Here is a 17,084-nt window from a genome sequence, read left to right on the forward strand (position 1 = left end):
TTTCTTTCTTTCTTTCTTTCTTTCTTTCTTTCTTTCTTTCTTTCTTTCTTTCTTTCTTTCTTTCTTTCTTTCTTTCTTTCTTTCTTTTCTTCCTTTCTTCCTTTCTTCCTTTCTTCCTTCCTTCCTTCCTTCCTTCCTTCCTTCCTTTTTCTTTCTTTCTTTCCTTTCTTTCTTTCTTTCTTCTTTCTCTCTCTCTTTCTTTCAGATTTATTTATTTATTTGAGAGAGAGAGAGAGAGAGAGAAGGCATGCGAGTGTGGGGAGAGGCAGAGGGAGAGAAACTTCAAGCAGACTCCATGCTGGGTGTGGAGCCTGATGCGGGCTCGATCTCATGACCCTGAGATCTTGAAGTGAGCCAAAACCAAGAGTCAGAGGCTTAATTGACTGAGCTGCCCAGGCATGGGGAAGAGATTTTCAGCATCCAAAGGGGGGCACTGAAGTGGTAGTAAACAAGTATGTGTTGAGCGTATGTTTGGGAGTATGTTATTGTCACCTTTCCACATAACACCATTAACAGGAACTTGCTGGAGTGAAAGGTGACTCCCTGTTCATTCTCATTTGTCCACAGTGTACCACATGAAGGAAGATGGTTGGGTGAAAGTGGAAAGTACAGACGTCAGTGACCTGCTGCTCCAGTACCGGGAGACCAGTCAGTAACTGCCGAGGCTAGGCACGCCTTTTCTGGTAGAGCCTGACCAACTCAGGAACCTGGGCTAGCTTACACCCCACAGGAAAGGGGAGCCTTAACCTGAGCCCTGAGGGGGAGAACCAGTGGCCAGTGGGGTAAGGTGGAGTTTACCCTTTTGCGTGTTCTCTGTTTCAAGGAGCATTCCCCCTACCCCAACCTCTGGGTGCCCCACTAAGCACAATAAAGGAAAATGGTTATAAATGCCTCTGTGTTGTGGCTGAGTGGGCTTGGGGCTGGGGTTGTTGTTGGGAGGGGGCAGGAAATAGAGACGCTTTCCCTGAGAACAGACCCGAACCCCAGCGTAAAAAATGGGGCCTCACCAAATATTTCTGTTGGGTTTTCCTTCCACACTCATCTCTCCATACCCTCAGGAAGGCCGGTCAAGGTCTGTGGACACATATTTGCCATGTAATTTAGATTAGGGTCCTTTTTATAGGGACACAACCTGAAGACTCCTGTGTGGTTCATTGTTAATGGTTTGGGTGTCTGGGAGTAGGGTACCAGAACAACTGTTTTTGACATTGTGGAGTCAGATGAAAAAGCTTCCACCTCATGTGTATATGGTGATTGGAAACATGGTACATTTACCTCAAATAACACTTTGGAGATACTGGATATTGAATGCAAAGATGGACATTAGGGGTTCAATTTCATGATGTGTCATGCTCAGTTGCAAGATGACAGGACCATGATTGAAGAGGAAGAGGACTCCCTCCTTGAAGAGGGAAATATGAGGAAAAAGTAAGCAGGTTAGGAAAATGAGACAGACATAATGAGATTTTCTGAATCATGCAAGAAGCATGGATGATGTCCCCTCTTAGGGAGAGTTAGTCAAAGAAAAAACTTGAAAGTAGTTAGCAGCTGAACAGGGAGCTTTTTTTTTTTTCCATTAGGGAGAGATTCTTAAAATCTCAGAATCGCACGGTTGGAGAAATTTTAATAATCCTCTACTTCAAATACACCACCCACCCTTTAAACCAGAAGTGCCTCATTGGTAAACATGCCAGTAATATTTCAAAGGGGTGGTTTGGAATCCAAGTGATCCTTCCTTTGGGGGTATTTTGAGTTGGGGGGATAGTTTCAATCTGAAGAGTTATTTCTGGAATAAACAAACCAGCATGTTCCATAGATGGGCTCTGGGTCAGGCAGGACCTGTAGAATCCTGTCTACTGCTTAATCAATGTTAAAATAGACCAGGAAACAAAGTCCATCCTCCTCATATACCAGAGATGCTCCCAAGACATAATCCGAAACACACACCTAGAAGCACCCGAACATGAGCTCTGCTCAAGGAGCTGTGTTGAGGATGAATATAAAGAATCAGGGCCTTTCAGCTCAAAATCTGTGTAAGTGGAAACCCACTTAGGCCCTGGTGAAAGTGTCTGGGACCTCCTATTTAGGAGAGGTCCTGAGTGTTTCTCGCTCAGAATCTGGCTCTGTTTTGATCCCAGACCCTAAAACAGGAGCTTTGGATGGAGGAAGAGGCAGTTCTCAAAACAGGATCAGAGCTCGAGGCAAGAAAATCCAGTGGTTCTCCAATTACAAAACATCTCAATCCTTGAAATAGCTTTGTTTTAGTTAATGACAATTTAAAACACTTGCAGGAGTTTTCTGATCCAGAGTAACGGTTGCTAACCGCGAAAGACTCACTGCGCGTCGGGGCGCGTGCGCGCCCGCCTCGGTCCCGGGCTTCCGCGGACGGCAGGTGTCGCGCGTCCCCCGCCGGTGGCCGCCCTGCCCGGAACCGGGGCTCGGTCTGGGGAAGCGAAAGCGAAAGCGGCGGGCGCCGGGACGCCCCCGCTTGCAGAGTGCCTCGGGCACCACAGAGGGGAGAACGAAGGTGAGCCAGCGCGAGCGGATCTCAAAGATCGGTGCGAGGCACGTAGCCGAAAGACCCTCCCCGGAGCTGCAGTCCCGAAGCCGCCGCCGGTGAGTTCGTACGGCCGGAAGCCTGGAGCGCTAACCGACGCATCCCAACCCGCCGCCCACTCCGCGCCCCCCGCCTCCCGTCCCTCTGGCCTCCCGGGTAGTGCAAGGGAGGCGGGTGGGGACGGCAGGGCGGCTCCTCGGAACTCGGCGGCGGCGGGCCGGTGGGGGTGTGGCGTAGGGGGAGGGGGGGTGTCACTTTTTTTTTTTTTTAAAGGATGAGTATCCCTCTGACAGGCAGAATGCCTTCTGTCGGAAGCGGGCCGTACTGATGGGCACCGGGGACCCAGGGGATCATTCAGGGTAGGGGTGGGTAAAATGAGAAGCTGATGGACGGGTTGAGCGGAGTCAGGGTGGTGAGCATAGAGGCGAGGATGGGGACCCCAGCTCTGTAATTCCTCATCTTCTACCCCTAGATAACACCATGCGGTTCCCTGACCTGAGACCCTGCGCCTTCCTGCTGCTTGCCGACTTGGCTCTACTCTGGCTGCTTCAGGGGACTCTGGGGGCTCTCCTTCCCCCGGGGCTTCCAGGCCTGTGGCTGGAGGGGACCCTGCGACTTGGAGGGCTCTGGTGGCTGCTAAAGGTGGGAGGACTGCTGGGATTTGTGGGAACACTGCTGCCCCCGCTCTGCCTGGGGACCCCGCTGTTTCTCTCCCTGAGGGCCCTGGTCCCAAGGGCCTTGAGTGCTCCCCCAGTCAGAGTGGCTTCAGCCCCCTGGAGCTGGCTGCTGGTGGGGTATGCGGCTGCGTGGCTAAGCTGGGCCATGTGGGCTCTGCTGAGCTCCCCAGAAGCCCAGGAGAGGAAGCAGGGCCAGGAGAACAACAGAGACTTGATGTGGAGGCTGCTGAAGCTCTCCTGGCCGGACTTGCCTTATCTTGTTGCAGCCTTCTGCTTCCTCATTGCTGCCGTGCTGGGTGAGTCAGGAGGAGGGCATTGGGAATTGGAGGTGGGCAAAGACCCTTGGTGCCAGCATGTTCATCCGTTCTCCTTCATGCCTCTTTCAGGTGAGACAGTCATCCCTTACTATTCGGGTCATGTCATTGACATCCTGAGAGGTGATTTTGACCCTGATGCCTTTGCCAGCACCATCTTTTTCATGTGTCTCTTCTCCATTGGGAGGTAGGTGATGCTTGATGGGGTTCATTTGCTAGCCCTTCACCTTTACAGGGACCTAGCATTTCCTAACTCTGTTTTCAGATCCTTTAGTACACGAAGCATAAAATACTTCAGCCAAAATATGTGTGAATTTGTTTATTCGCCATTCTATTTCACACACTCATCTGTTCATTCTTTCCTTCACCATACTTACCTGACATTAGGCTTCTAATCCATACTTGCTACTCTTTGCTGAAACCAGTTCCTCAGAAGTGACTCCCAGACCCATATTTCTACACCCAGCTCTAGTCTTGGAGTCCAGTTGTCTTCTTGACATTTCCGTTGGACAACCCACTGTCATCTTACACTCCACACGCCCAGAGCTTCAAATGTATTACACTCCCTCCTGGTCTTGTTGAAAGTGCCTCCCTCTCTTATTCCCGTGTACGAAACAATCAGTTTCCTGGGCTCCAAGCATCAGTATTGTTGATGCCTTTCTGATGTTCAGACACTAGCCCCATCATTTTCTGCTTTCAAAGTATTTCTCCTGTGGCGCTTTTCTGGCCATTCTCACTGTGATCGCTGGAGTTCAAACTCTCCTCATTTTATGTCTGACTAGCCCAACAACCTTCTAAACATAGAAACCATATTTTGTGAAATACTTGCTTCTCTGTTTTCACATTTTTCCTTTAAGTTTAGTTGTATAAATGGTTGGCCTAAGAGGAATGCTCAACTCCAGGGACAATAGAGATGAGGGAACAGCGTGTCTCCGGGGCTCCAGAGAAGGGGAGGCCAAGGGAATTCATTGCTGCAGTTCCCCCAGTAAAGTAGGAAGAAAGACTTTGGGGTGGGGAGGAAAGAGACCAAGACAGAGGGGGACAGTAGAGGGACAGCACTGAAGGAGGCCATAGGCTATTTCTCTGGACAACATCTCTTCATTTCTGTCATAGTCTTCCCTGTGTCTAGCACGGAGTGAGCTCCAGAGATACTCGTGAATTTGTATGTGTTATGATTCTGTTCCCACGTCTAGCTCTCCCTGTTCTGTTTTTCTTCCCTCTGTTCATTCCTGCCCCTCCCCTTGTCTCCCTCTCTCTCTGCCTCTCTTCTGCCTCTCCTAGTACACTTTCCCCGGCCTTGTATTTCTTTTCATTCTGTGCTTTCTCCTCTGCTTCCCGCGCTCGTTCCCTCCCGTGCGCCCATGTCCGCTTCAGCCCTGTACCCTCCTTCCTCCGCAGCTCCCTGTGTGCCGGCTGCCGGGGAAGCTGCTTCACCTTCACCATGTCCAGAATCAATATGCGGGTCCGGCAGCTGCTTTTCTCCTCCCTTCTGCGCCAGGACCTCAGTTTCTTCCAGGATACTAAGACAGGTGGGGCCTGGAGTCCAGGTCTGGGATTCCCCTGGACATTTCTTGCCTCTCTACCTTCCGGGTACCCCGTAAACAGCCTCTCTTCCGCTCGCTGTGCCAGGAGCTGCTGAAGAGCTGCTGAGTTCTCTTTTGGGATGGGACAGTGAGGTCGCCTCCCCCAGACTCTGCAAGTGAGGGGGGGGGTGTTTAGAAGATGGGCTTGTGTCAATGGGGAGGGTTGGGGTCAGTCTCGGGGGGTTCTGCATTACGCAGAGTTTCCTCACCAGCTCTGTCGTCCCCAGGGGAGCTGAATTCGAGGCTGAACTCCGATACCAAATTGATGAGCAACTGGCTTGCTCTTAATGCCAACGTGTTCTTGCGAAGCCTGGTCAAAGTGGTGGGGCTGTATAGCTTCATGCTCAGCCTGTCCCCGCGACTCGCCCTCCTCTCTCTGCTCAAGGTGCCTCTGGCAGTAACGGCTCAAAAAGTGTACGATGTCCGCCATCAGGTATGTGGGGACGTTAGGGAATCCCCGGGGCAGAAGAAAACTCTCCAGAGGTCTTCTCTTCTCAGCCTCAAGAGCAGCAGTTCTGACAGGCTTGAGAAGGGTGCTGACCCCTGGGATTTTATGTAAGTGTGTGTGTGTGTGTGTGTGTGTGTGTGTGTGTATGAGAGAGAAGAAGAGAGAGCATTTTTCTGGGAACAGGATAACTTCTTTTTTTCCCCCCACAATTATAAGCCTCATTTTATTTTATTTTTTATTATTATGTTATGTTAATCACCATATATTACATCAATAGTTTTTGATATAGCGTCCCATGATTCATTGTTTGCGTACAACACCCAGTGCTCCATGCAGTACGTGCCCTCCTTAATACCCATCACCGGGCTAACCCATCCTCCCACCCCCCTCCCCTCTAGAACCCTCAGTTCGTTTTTCAGAGTCCATCGTCTCTCATGGTCCGTCTCCCCCTCCGATTTCCCCCCTTCATTTTTCCCCTCCTGCTATCTTCTTCTTTTTTTTTTTTTTAACACATAATGTATTATTTGTTTCAGAGGTACAGGTCTGTGATTCAACAGTCTTGCACAACTCACAGCGCTCACCAGAGCACATACCCTCCCCAATGTCTATCAGCCAGCCACCCCATCCCTCCCACCCCCCACCACTCCAGCAACCCTCAGTTTGTTTACTGAGATTAAGAATTCCTCATATCAGTGAGGTCATAGGATACATGTCTTTCTCTGATTGACTTATTTCACTCAGCGTAACACCCTCCAGTTCCATCCACGTCGTTGCAAATGGCAAGATCTCATTCCTTTTGATGGCTGCATAATATTCCATTGTGTATATATACCACCTCTTCTTTACCCATTCATCTGTCGATGGACATTTTGGCTCTTTCCACAGTTTGGCTATTGTGGACATTGCTGCTATAAACATCGGGTGCACGTACCCCGATGTATCTTTGGGGTAAATACCCAGTAGTGCAATTGCTGGGGCATAGGGTAGCTCTATTTTCAACTGTTTGAGGAACCCCCACACTGTTTTCCAGAGGGGCTGCCCCAGCTTGCATTCCCACCAAGAGTGTGGGAGGTGGGAACAGGATAGCTTCTTACCAAATTCTCAAAGGGGTCTGTCCATACCTTCCCCACAAAGGATTAAAAATGCTGTCTTAGAGGATTTTTAGGTAGAGTTTTCCCCTGATTAGAAAGGAATTTGGATGGAGTGTAGAGAAAGTGGAAAGTGCAGTCAGGAAGTCCTGAGTCTGAATATCAGCTCCGCTTTCTCTCTTTTTAGAAAAATGGTGGTAAAGTATACATAACATTTGCAATGACGCGGATGGAACTGGAGGGGATTATGCTAAGTGAAGTGAGTCAGTCAGAGAAAGACAAGTATCATATGATCTCACTGACATGTGAAATTTGAGAAACAAGACAGAGGGTCATAGGGGCAGGGAGGGAAAAATGAAACAAGACGAAACCAGAGAGGGAGACAAACCATAAGAGACTCTTAATCTCAGGAGACAAACTGAGGGTTGCTGGAGGGGAGGAGGTGGGAGGGAGGGGGTGGGTGGGTGATGGACACTGGGGAGGGTATGTGCTATGGTGAGCGCTGTGAATTGTGTAAGACTGATGAATCACAGACCTGTACCCCTGAAACAAATAATACATTATATATTAATAAAAACAATTTATGTGGGAAAATAGAGATCCAAAGATAGCTATGGGAAAAAAAGTATACATAACATAAAATTTACCATTTTTACTATTTTTAATTGTGCCATGTCAGTGGCATTAAGTACATACACACTGTTGTGCAAGGATCACCACCATCCATCTCCAGAACTTTCTTCATCTTCCCAAGCTGAAACTCGGTACCTATTAAATAATAACTGCCCACTTCCCCTACTCCCAGCCCCTGACAATGACCAGTTTATTGTCTGTCTCTATGAATTTGATTACTCTCGGTATCTCATGTAAGTGGGATCATCCAGTATTTATCTTTTTGTGATTGGCTTATTTCATTTAGCGTAATGTCCTCCAGGTTCATCCCTGTTGTAGCACGTGTCAGAATTTTCATCCTTTTTAAGGCTAATCCTCCAATGATGCACAGACCACATTTTGTTTATCCATTTGTCTGTTGCTGGATGCTTGGGATGCTTCCACCTTTTGGCTATTGTGAATAATGCTGCTGTGAACATGGGTGTACAAATATCTGTTCGAGTCTCTGCTTTCAGTTCTTTTGGGTGTATACCCAGAGGTAGAACTGCTGGATCCTATGGTGATTCTATTTTTAATATTTGGAAGAGCTGCCACCATACTGTTTTCACAGAGCCTGCACCATTTTACATTCCCCTTGGCAATACACAAGGGTTTCGATTTCTCCACATCCTTCTCCAACGCTTGTTATCTTCTGTTTGTTTCTTCTTTATTACATTCCCCAGTACTTATTTATCTTATAACTGGAAGTTTGTACCTTTTGACCACCTTCCTCCAATCAATCCCCACCCCTGCCTCTGGTCTCTGGTAACTACAAATCTGATCTCCTTTTCTGTGAATTTTTTTTTCTTTAGATGGCACATATAAATGAGATCATACAGTATTTGTCTTCTGCCTGGCTTATTTCACTTAGCATAATGCCCTCAGGGTCCATCCATGTTGTTGCAAATGGCAGGATTTCCTTCTTTTTTTTTATGGCTGAGTAAAATTCCTCTGTATACATATATGCCCCACTTTTAAAAAAATAACAGCCATCCTAATTTTTGTGAGGTGATGGCTCACCATGGTTTTGATTTGCATTTCCCTAGTGACTAGTGGTGTTGAACATCTTTTCACGTGCTTGTTGGCCATTTTTATATCTTTTTTTGGAAAAATGTCTAAGTTCTTTGCTCATTTTTTAAATTGCATTGTGTTTTACTTGTTGAATTGTAGCACTTCTTTCACTATTCTGGATATTAGCCCCTTATCAGATACATGATTTGGGAAATGTTTTCTCCCATTCGGTGGGGTTCCTTTTCTGTGGATAGAGTCCTTTGATACACAAAAGTTTCTAATTTTGATGAAGACCAATTTATCTGTTTTTTTCTTTTGTTGCCTGTACTTTAGATTTATATCCAAGAAATCATCACCAAATCTAGTGTCATGAAGCTTTGCCCTGATGTTTTCTTCTAAGAGTTTTATGGTTTTAGCTCTGGTTTAGGTTTTTGATCCATTTTGAGTTACAGTCCCACCTTTTGTTAACTAGCTGTGGCCACTTAGGAAAATGATCCCTTCTGCCTTCGTTCAGACACCGAGGGTGGTGTGACTTCCCTTAAATGAAGGAGCAAAAATCACCTGTATCCCCTACACTACCCAGCACTGAGAGCTCCGTAATATTTTGTTCCCTCCCTCTCTACTCTCATTAGTCCTTCTGGAAAGAAATGTAAGGAAGAGGGAAAGAGAATGGTTAGATAGTTTTAGGTAGCTCGGGGGAGCATCCCCGGGGCGGGATGAGACATGGTGGGGGGGTCTCCTGTCTTCTGCCCCATCAGCCCCTTACATCCCCTGGCTCACTTTTGCAGGTTGTGCTTCGTGAGATCCAGAATGCTGTGGCGAAAGCAGGACAGGTGGTGCAGGAGGCAGTTGGAGGGCTGCAGACGGTGCGCAGTTTTGGGGCTGAGGAGCATGAGTGCTGTCTCTATGAGGAGGCCCTGGAGCGGTGCCGGCAGCTGTGGTGGCAACGAGACCTGGAATGTGCCCTCTACTTACTCTTTCAGAGGGTGAGGAGGCTGCGTGGCTGGGGCTAGGAGCCAGGGAGGGGCAGGGAAGGCAATGGGTTCCCCGCTGTGGTAGGAGTGGACTCTTAGTGCTTTCTTCTTGCCCTGCAGATGCTGCACTTGGGGATGCAGGTGCTGATGCTGAACTGTGGGCTGCAGCAGATCCTGGCTGGGGACCTCACCCAAGGTGGGCTGCTCTCCTTCCTGCTCTACCAGGAGGACACGGGCCATTATGTGCAGGTGAGTCAGGAGCCTGGGCATACTCTTCTCCCCCCCCCCCACGGCCCCCCCTGTTTTTCTCTCTGGCCTCTGGGCCTTGGCCTTTATTTGCATCCCTTAAAAATACAAAACCAAACCAAATCCCAACTCATTGTATTATGGAGAATTTCAAACATACGCAAAAAAAAAAAAAAAAAGATAAACTGTAATGAACCTGCATGTACCCATCACCTGCTTTAAAATTATCAACTCATGGCCATTCTGTTTCAACTGTATCCCCACCCATATGATTCTGAAGCAAATTCAAGATACAGTTTTATCTGTAAATGCATCAGGGCGTATCTCTAAAACATAAACATTAAAAAAATATAACCACGAAGGCCTTCTCACACCAAAAAAGTATAACAGTAATTCCTAAAATTCATCAAATACAGGGGTTATATTTCCACTTGTCTCATCCATGTAACATATGTGTATATATTACATTTCTCTCTCTCGTGCATGTCTGGTAGGATCAGCCGTTAACCCCCAATGCCTAGATCCATTAAAATCATGAGGGGCTGCAAGACGGTGACACTCTACCATTCCTCCACTTATTAGCTTGAATACATCTATCCAGGGAGACTTACCCTCGTCTACTCTTTGGTAACCCACTGGTACAGTTTGAGTAGGAAAGGCAGAATAGCATTTAGTTCTTTCCCTATATTTACCAGTTTTCAAAAATAAATCATTACTTCATCTTGGTCGTTATTTTATAATTTTCCTAGGTATTTGTGAACCATCTTTTATGTATGGAGAGCGGGGCTAGGCACTCTGGTGGCTGCAAAGATGAGGTGGGCACCGTGCCTGCTTTTAAGGAGCCCCCTGTCCAGCTAGGCAAAACAGAGCTGTGCGCGAGTAATACAGAATGGGCTTTGGAAGGTCTGGGGATAGAAGTAGCGCTGAACGGGAGGAGTATGGACCTCTCCACCCTTTACATTGCAAATTAAGTACGGACCTCTCCATCCTTTACATTGCTGGGGTATTGGGTTGCCTTTAAATTCCATCTAAATTGCACATTTAGGGGTAGGGAATCCTTTTTGGATGAGGGGAGGAGAAGCTTGGCCCGGCGGTGTGTGGCAGGGAGGAGCTGGGGAGCTGGTTTCTGATGAAGCTGCATTTGATTAGCTGACCCCTCCGTTCCTGTTTTCCAGTCCCTGGTTTACATGTGTGGCGATATGCTCAGCAACGTCGGGGCTGCGGAGAAGGTGTTTCAGTACCTGGACCGAAAGCCCAAGCTGCCCCCGCCCGGGACGCTGGCCCCTCCCACTCTGCGGGGGCTGGTGGAATTCCAAGACGTGTCCTTCGCGTATCCCAACCGCCCCGACCAGCCTGTGCTCAAGGTGCCTGCCTGAAAGGGGCCGCGGGGAGGAAACCCGGGCCCCACGCGCTCCCCGGCAGCGCGGCCTGTAGATCCTTTGCCTCTGAGAAGTGGATCTTCCCTCCGGCAGAACGGGACGGGGAGGGCCCGGAGGCAAGCCTCTGACTGTTTCCTGGCTTTTCTAGGGGCTGACGTTCACCCTCCGTCCTGGCCAGATGACGGCTCTGGTGGGGCCCAATGGGTCCGGGAAGAGCACAGTGGCCGCCTTGCTGCAGAATCTGTACCAGCCCACGGGGGGCAGGCTGCTGCTGGATGGGAAGCCCATCTCCCAGTATGAACACTGCTACCTGCACCGACAGGTGGGTGGTGGCAGAGGAAGAAGAGGGACAGGAGATAGGAGGGAAGAAGCGGGTCCAGAGAGTGTGGGAGAGCCGTGGGAAGAAACACAAGGAGCCCATTCTGAGGGAGCTAGACCAGGAGGAAAAGAAGATCCCTGCCATGGGGGTTAAGGCACCGTCCGCTGCTCCCATCCCCTCTCTCTGCACAGGTGACTTCGGTGGGGCAGGAGCCTGTGCTCTTCTCTGGTTCTGTGAGGGACAACATTGCGTACGGGCTGAAGAGCTGCAGTGATGAGAAGGTGATGGCAGCTGCCCAGGCCGCCAGCGCGGCCGGCTTCATACAGGAGATGGAGCGGGGGCTGTATACAGGTACCTTCAGTCAGAAGAGGAACTGGAGCTGCTTCTTGGGGGTGCGGGTTGTGTCTGCTCTTTCCTTGCCCTTTGCTTGGCTCCCACTTCCCCGCCTTCCCCGGCACCAGGAGCTCTCTAGTTGCCCGTCCTGTTAGGGAGTCTTTGTTCCCAACGGCCACGGGGTAGTTGTGCTCCCTCTCCGAGGGCCACCCCAGCAGGTGTCCACCCCTGCCCTCCTGACACCGGCTCTCATGCCTCCTGATGGGTGCTGGTGGAAAGACCAGCTGTGCACTTGCCCCTGCTCGTGGGGAGGATGTTGTCGTGGACACTTGTGTCTGAGGAAAGGTATTTCTCCGTTTCCTCAGATGTAGGGGAAAAAGGGAACCAGTTGGCTGCGGGACAGAAACAGTGTCTGGCCATTGCCCGGGCCCTAGTGCGGGACCCACGAGTCCTCATCCTGGATGAAGCCACCAGTGCCCTGGACGTCCAGTGTGAGCAGGCCGTGAGTACCAGTGTGGGAGGGCGGCGCAGTGCGACCTGAGCGTCACGGTTGAAGGAGCAGCCTATGCAGAATTGGGCAGAGGCAAGACGAATGGAAGAGTGTCTGTGCTTTCGCAGGGGGTGGGGAGTGGAGTGGAGAGTATGGGGTGTGGGAACACCCCCTCTTTGTCCACAGCTCCCTTTTCTATGTGCCTCCTGCAGTAGGACAGCTGAGAGTGAAGGGCAGTGCAGACTCTATCGTTCACTCTTTCCGACTTTCTCATCTTTCACCCCTTCTTTACCCCATGCCACAAGACATGGTGCCCAGTGGGGATATGGTGCCCATCCTGTTCTTACCTTTATTATTATTATTTTCAAAGGATTTGAGAAAGGGACACACAGAGAGAGAGAGGACAAGTGGGGGGAGGAGCAGAAGGAGAAGCAGACTCCCTGCCGAGCAGGGAGCCCGATGCGGGACTCGATCCCAGGACCCTGGGATCATGACCTGAGCCGAAGGCAGACGCTTAACAACTGAGCCATCTAGGCGCCCCTATTTTTTTTTTTTGTTTTTAGAGATTTTATTTATTTGAGAGAGAGAGAGAGAGCAAGTGAGAGAGCTCAAGCAGGGTGAACAGCAGAGGGAGAGGGAGAAGCAGACTCCCTGATGAGCAGGGAGCCCAACTTGGGCCGTGATCCCAGGACCCCGGGATCATAACCTGAGCCTAAGGCAGATACTTAACCAACTGAGCCACCCAAGTGCCCCTGTTCTTACCTTTCTGAGGCATTATGATCTTCTCCCTTCAGCTGCAGGACTGGAAATCCCATGGAGACCGAACGGTGCTGGTGATCGCTCACAGGCTGCAGACGGTGCAGAGTGCTGACCAGATCCTGGTGCTCAGGCAGGGAGAGCTGCTGGAGCATGCACAGCTCATGGAGGGCCAGGACCTCTATTCCCGCCTGGTGCAGCAGCTACTGGAGGACTGAGGCCCCGTCCCCGGGCCCTTCTCATGGCCATCTCTGTGACCCAGAGTAGCTCGTGCTCGGAGTTTCCCTGGGCTTGTGCCCCTGGGTAGTTGTTCATGAAGCTGGAGGCTGGGTGGAAGTTTGGACCGTGTGTGCTCCTATTGGGGCTGGGAGTGAGGGGGAGGGGGGTGCCGTCTGTTTCCAAGATCATTTCCCTGGTGCTGAGTAGTGTATTGTGGCATAATACATCTATTTAAAAATATTTTCCTTATTATGTAAATAGCACATATGCATCGAGAAAAGTAAAATTAACCTTTGTTTCACTTCCCAGAGGTCACCATAGCTACTATTTTGCCAGCTACCTATCTGTGTCTTGTCTCTACTTTGAGATAAATATTAGCGAATATGACATAAATATTCATGAGGTTGCCTTTCTGTATCTTTCTCTATTTGCACTGATGTCTGATATTTTGGGGGAAGTTAGTTTATGGAGGGGTAGAACACAGTTTCCTAATTAACAGTGTTAATAAAACATTGGTAATATCTACTATTTGTAGAGTTTTAATATGAATAGGAACTATGCTAAATATTTTTCAGGCATTATCATATTTAGTCCTTTTCCTCAACCCTGTGAGGTTGGTTATTATTATTCCCATCTTACAGATGAGGAAACTGAGTCTCAAAGAGATTAAATAACTTTTCCAAGGTTATACAGTGGTGGAGTTGGAGTTGAATCCAGGCCTGACCCGGGTCCACAATCTCAGCCAATAAATTATATGACATCATGTGTTCATAATCTCGAATTCATACTCAGATCCAGTAAATAGCTCTGAATCCACTGCCTTCTCTCTAGTCCCATTGTTATTATAAACTTTCATTTAGTCTTAGACGATCTCATTTCCAAAGAGGTTTCCCCACCATTGGTTCACCTTTTCCAGCCATTCTTTGTGAAGTAATTTTTCTTTCTAGCAGACACATAAGATGACGTCACTTCCGTAAAGTTTTTCAAGCGCTCTTCATTCCTTTCTGCTCAGATCTTCCTCACAGCATGCAAGGTTGTGCAGCTCATTTGCAGCACCCTTTCCTGTTGCATTGAACTCCTGCAGCAACTTTGTGCCTTTGCATATGGTGTGTTCTTGCTGTTTCCTGAACCACCCTTCCCGATTTACCCCAAGTCCTTCAAGGTTTAACTCAGGGGTCAGGTCTTCCAGGAAGCCTTTCCTGATCTCAGTCAGGAGAAAGTGTCCTTTCCATGTGCTTCTATCCCCCGAGCGTTTACCTATTTCACAGCCTGTAATAAACTCCTTATCCTCCCACCTCTCTGTTCTCCCACTAGACCATGAGCTCCTGGGGGGAAGGCCATATGTCCTACTAAGCTTTATATTGACAACCTGGTACAGGTTGTCGATTCATAGCAGACAATAAGCCAATGTCTGTTGCACAAATGAGTAAATCTTCTCTGTCCTTTCTATACGCCAACCACTGAGAATTCAGAGCTGTGTACATTACTGCCTTTTGGGAGGGAGTTACCTTTGAAGGTTCCTATTCTAGGAAAGAGAAACTTTCACATTCCCAGAAACACCAGGTACTTTCCAGCTCTAGCAATGAACTAGCAAGAACTTATGTTTTGCAATTTTTTTTTTTCTCTGCCTGGTAACTGTTGGGAAAGAGGCAGGGTGAGAGTAGGGAGCTTTTTCATGCAGATAAGCCTTTGCTTCATTCTGCTGTTTGTGTCTCGAGAAATACCCACAGGACAGAGAAGTCTAGCCTAATTCCTTCCCCTTTCAACCAAACATCCTTCCTTTACTTATACAATGGGAATAATCATTCCTATATCTCCCAACCTTAGGGAGACTGTTGCCCTCATGGAAGAAGATGATCTGTTAAAATTCTTTGCTATCCTCAGTATGACACCCAAAGACTCCGAATAGTTTAAGCCTGGAAGGCATCTTAAAAGTAACATAGCAGTCAAATCTTACTTTACAGAAAGGAGAACTGGCCTGAAATCACAGGGCTACTCAGTGATTGAACTGGGAAGAAAACAGGCATCCAGATGGGCAGTTCAGAAAGATGCAGCAGACCTCAGGATCTTAGGATGTCTCGAAAGTTGGTTATCTCAGGGAAACTCCCAAGTAGGCCTTATGTCAGGGACACATTCTGGAAATGTTCCCTGGAGGTCAAAGTGTGGAACTTCGGCAAATGCCTACAAGTGTGGTCTGTCTGGTAACCACAGATATGGGTAATTCTAGTCTGTTCCCAAGTTCTGGTTCTTTTCATTCACCTCACCTCCCCTTGAACACCATTTGATCTGCCTGCCCCTTAACTTCCCCTTCTTTTCACTTACTTTCGGCATCTTTCCCTTCGGTTGTATTTTACTCTTGCCAAAGGATGGTATGAATGGAGAGGGTAAACCTAAGAAACTCTCATAGATTTCTTTGGAGCCCCTGGACCACCTCCCACCCCATCTGCTTTGCCCAGTGTGGAAATGGTGTTGAATTTCAAGTCCTTTATTCCCCAGCGGAGTAGGTAGCCACCTGCAGTCCACATGGCAGTGTGGTTCAAGAGGAGGAAGAGTGCAGTTGTCAGAATTTTGGAGAAAGGAGTAGGGAGTAAGCAAAACAAAAGATCTTCCTGGTTTTTGGCGCTGAGTGAGCCAAAAAAGCACCCATCTGATTGAGTCTGATGCCCATCTCGTGATCCTAGGAAATACTGGGTTTTGAACCTAGAGTTTTATGGACTTATGAATTGTAATAACTTTAATGACAATAATCATTCAAGTGCTATGCTAAGTGCCTGATGTATATCTTTGTACTTTTTCTTCAAGATAATCCTATGTGGCAGATATTACTATATCAATTCTAAGAATGAGAAAATGGAGGTTTAGGTACATTGCCTGGGTCACCAAGCTTGGAAAAGGTGGACTCTGCCCAGCTTTACTACAAAACTCCTCAGAAGAGTTGCCTATACTCCCTCTATCTGCTTACCCTCCTACTATTCTTTCTTAAAGATATGATTTATGTGAATAGGCAATATATTAATGTGATATAAAATTCAAAAGCCACAAAAAGCTATGCAGAGGAAACCCTCTCTCCCATCCTTCCCGTGGTTTGCCATGGGAAACAAGGTTTAATTTTACTTTTCTCGATGCATATGTGAGATTGCATACACAATCCATGCTCCAAGCTTTATGTTTATCCTTCTAGGGAAATTTCATGTATATTTAAGCAAATATGTGTATATGTTCTTGTTCCCTATTTTTACAAATAGCAGGTCCTTAGATCCACTGTTCTGAACTTTAGTTTTTATACTTAGAAATACATGACTATATAGCATTCTATTTTATGGAAGTGCCGTATTTCATTTAGCTTGTCTTCTATTGATGGGTAGTTAGGTTACTGGAAGTCTTTAGCTATTATAAGCAATGCCTTGTATAGACATTATAATACACATGTGCAAGAATATCCATAGGATAAAATTCTAAAGGGGGAGTTGCTGAGTCCAAGTGTATATACATTACTAATATTGATATATGTTGCAAAATTGCCTTCATAGAGGTTGTATTCATGCGCAGTTCCATCAGCAATATATGAGTTTATCTGTTTTCCCACATTCTCATCAACATGGAATGTTGTGAAATTAGGTTTTGTCAATCTTATGGATAAAAAGTGACATCATATGGTAGTTGTCATTTGTTTTTCTTTTATTACCACTTACATAAGGATACTAAATTCAGCAAGAAAATTTGGGACACAGGAAGCAAAGATGAGAAACACACACACACACACACACAACAATAACAACAAAACATCTGTCTAAAATATTGGTAAATCAGAATGAGGAATGAAAAATGACTATAAAAATCACTAACAGTTATGACCATTAAATTTAAGACCCTGATAGAACAATCACAACATGAGAAGGAGGCAGATAAAGTAAAACATTCTTAAGCCTTTGTCTTATTTGGAAAGAGGGTAGAGTTTAACTTCGGATGTTGCCAGTTAGGCAGCTATGTTAAAAATGTAGGGGTAAAAATAGAGCTACCCAACAACCCAGCAATTGCA

The 17,084-nt window shown here is 47.5% G+C and overlaps 2 protein-coding genes across 3 annotated transcripts in view; both read left to right on the top strand.

Annotated features, from left to right (window-relative positions):
* Nucleotides 1–888, top strand: part of PSMB8 (proteasome 20S subunit beta 8) — a 3,602-nt gene extending 2,714 nt beyond the window's left edge. The window contains exon 6 of the mRNA XM_025862350.2: nt 568–888. Coding sequence (XP_025718135.1) covers nt 568–656 — 89 coding nt within the window. The 3' untranslated portion in view covers nt 657–888. The remainder of the gene's footprint in view (nt 1–567) is intronic.
* A 1,517-nt stretch (nt 889–2,405) lies between these two features.
* Nucleotides 2,406–16,699, top strand: TAP2 (transporter 2, ATP binding cassette subfamily B member). Of its 2 annotated transcripts, none has more exons than XM_025862348.2 (12): nt 2,406–2,616; nt 3,030–3,530; nt 3,621–3,735; nt 4,947–5,077; nt 5,359–5,564; nt 9,118–9,315; nt 9,424–9,552; nt 10,725–10,913; nt 11,077–11,250; nt 11,439–11,598; nt 11,946–12,082; nt 12,865–16,699. In XM_025862348.2, the coding sequence occupies exons 2-12, from the start codon at nt 3,038–3,040 to the stop codon at nt 13,042–13,044; spliced, it is 2,112 nt and encodes a 703-aa protein (XP_025718133.1). In that variant the 5' UTR covers nt 2,406–2,616; nt 3,030–3,037; the 3' UTR covers nt 13,045–16,699. The 2 variants fall into 2 exon arrangements, with proteins under 2 accessions (XP_025718133.1, XP_025718134.1); XM_025862349.2 differs by lacking the exon at nt 2,406–2,616 and adding an exon at nt 2,837–2,916.
* Nucleotides 16,700–17,084: the final 385 nt, after the last annotated feature.

This window comes from Callorhinus ursinus, unplaced genomic scaffold, assembly GCF_003265705.2.
Source record: "Callorhinus ursinus isolate GAN/ISIS: 27379988/994484 unplaced genomic scaffold, GSC_fseal_2.0 scaffold59, whole genome shotgun sequence".
NCBI lineage: Eukaryota > Metazoa > Chordata > Mammalia > Carnivora > Otariidae > Callorhinus > Callorhinus ursinus.

Excerpts from the sequence above, each read along its gene's own strand:
- TAP2 (XM_025862348.2), top strand. The coding sequence starts at position 3,038 with ATGCGGTTCCCTGACCTGAGACCCTGCGCCTTCCTGCTGCTTGCCGAC. Across the intron at positions 9,316-9,423 it reads TCTACTTACTCTTTCAGAGG|ATGCTGCACTTGGGGATGCA; the intron begins GTGAGGAGGCTG and ends CTTGCCCTGCAG. Across the intron at positions 9,553-10,724 it reads ACACGGGCCATTATGTGCAG|TCCCTGGTTTACATGTGTGG; the intron begins GTGAGTCAGGAG and ends CCTGTTTTCCAG.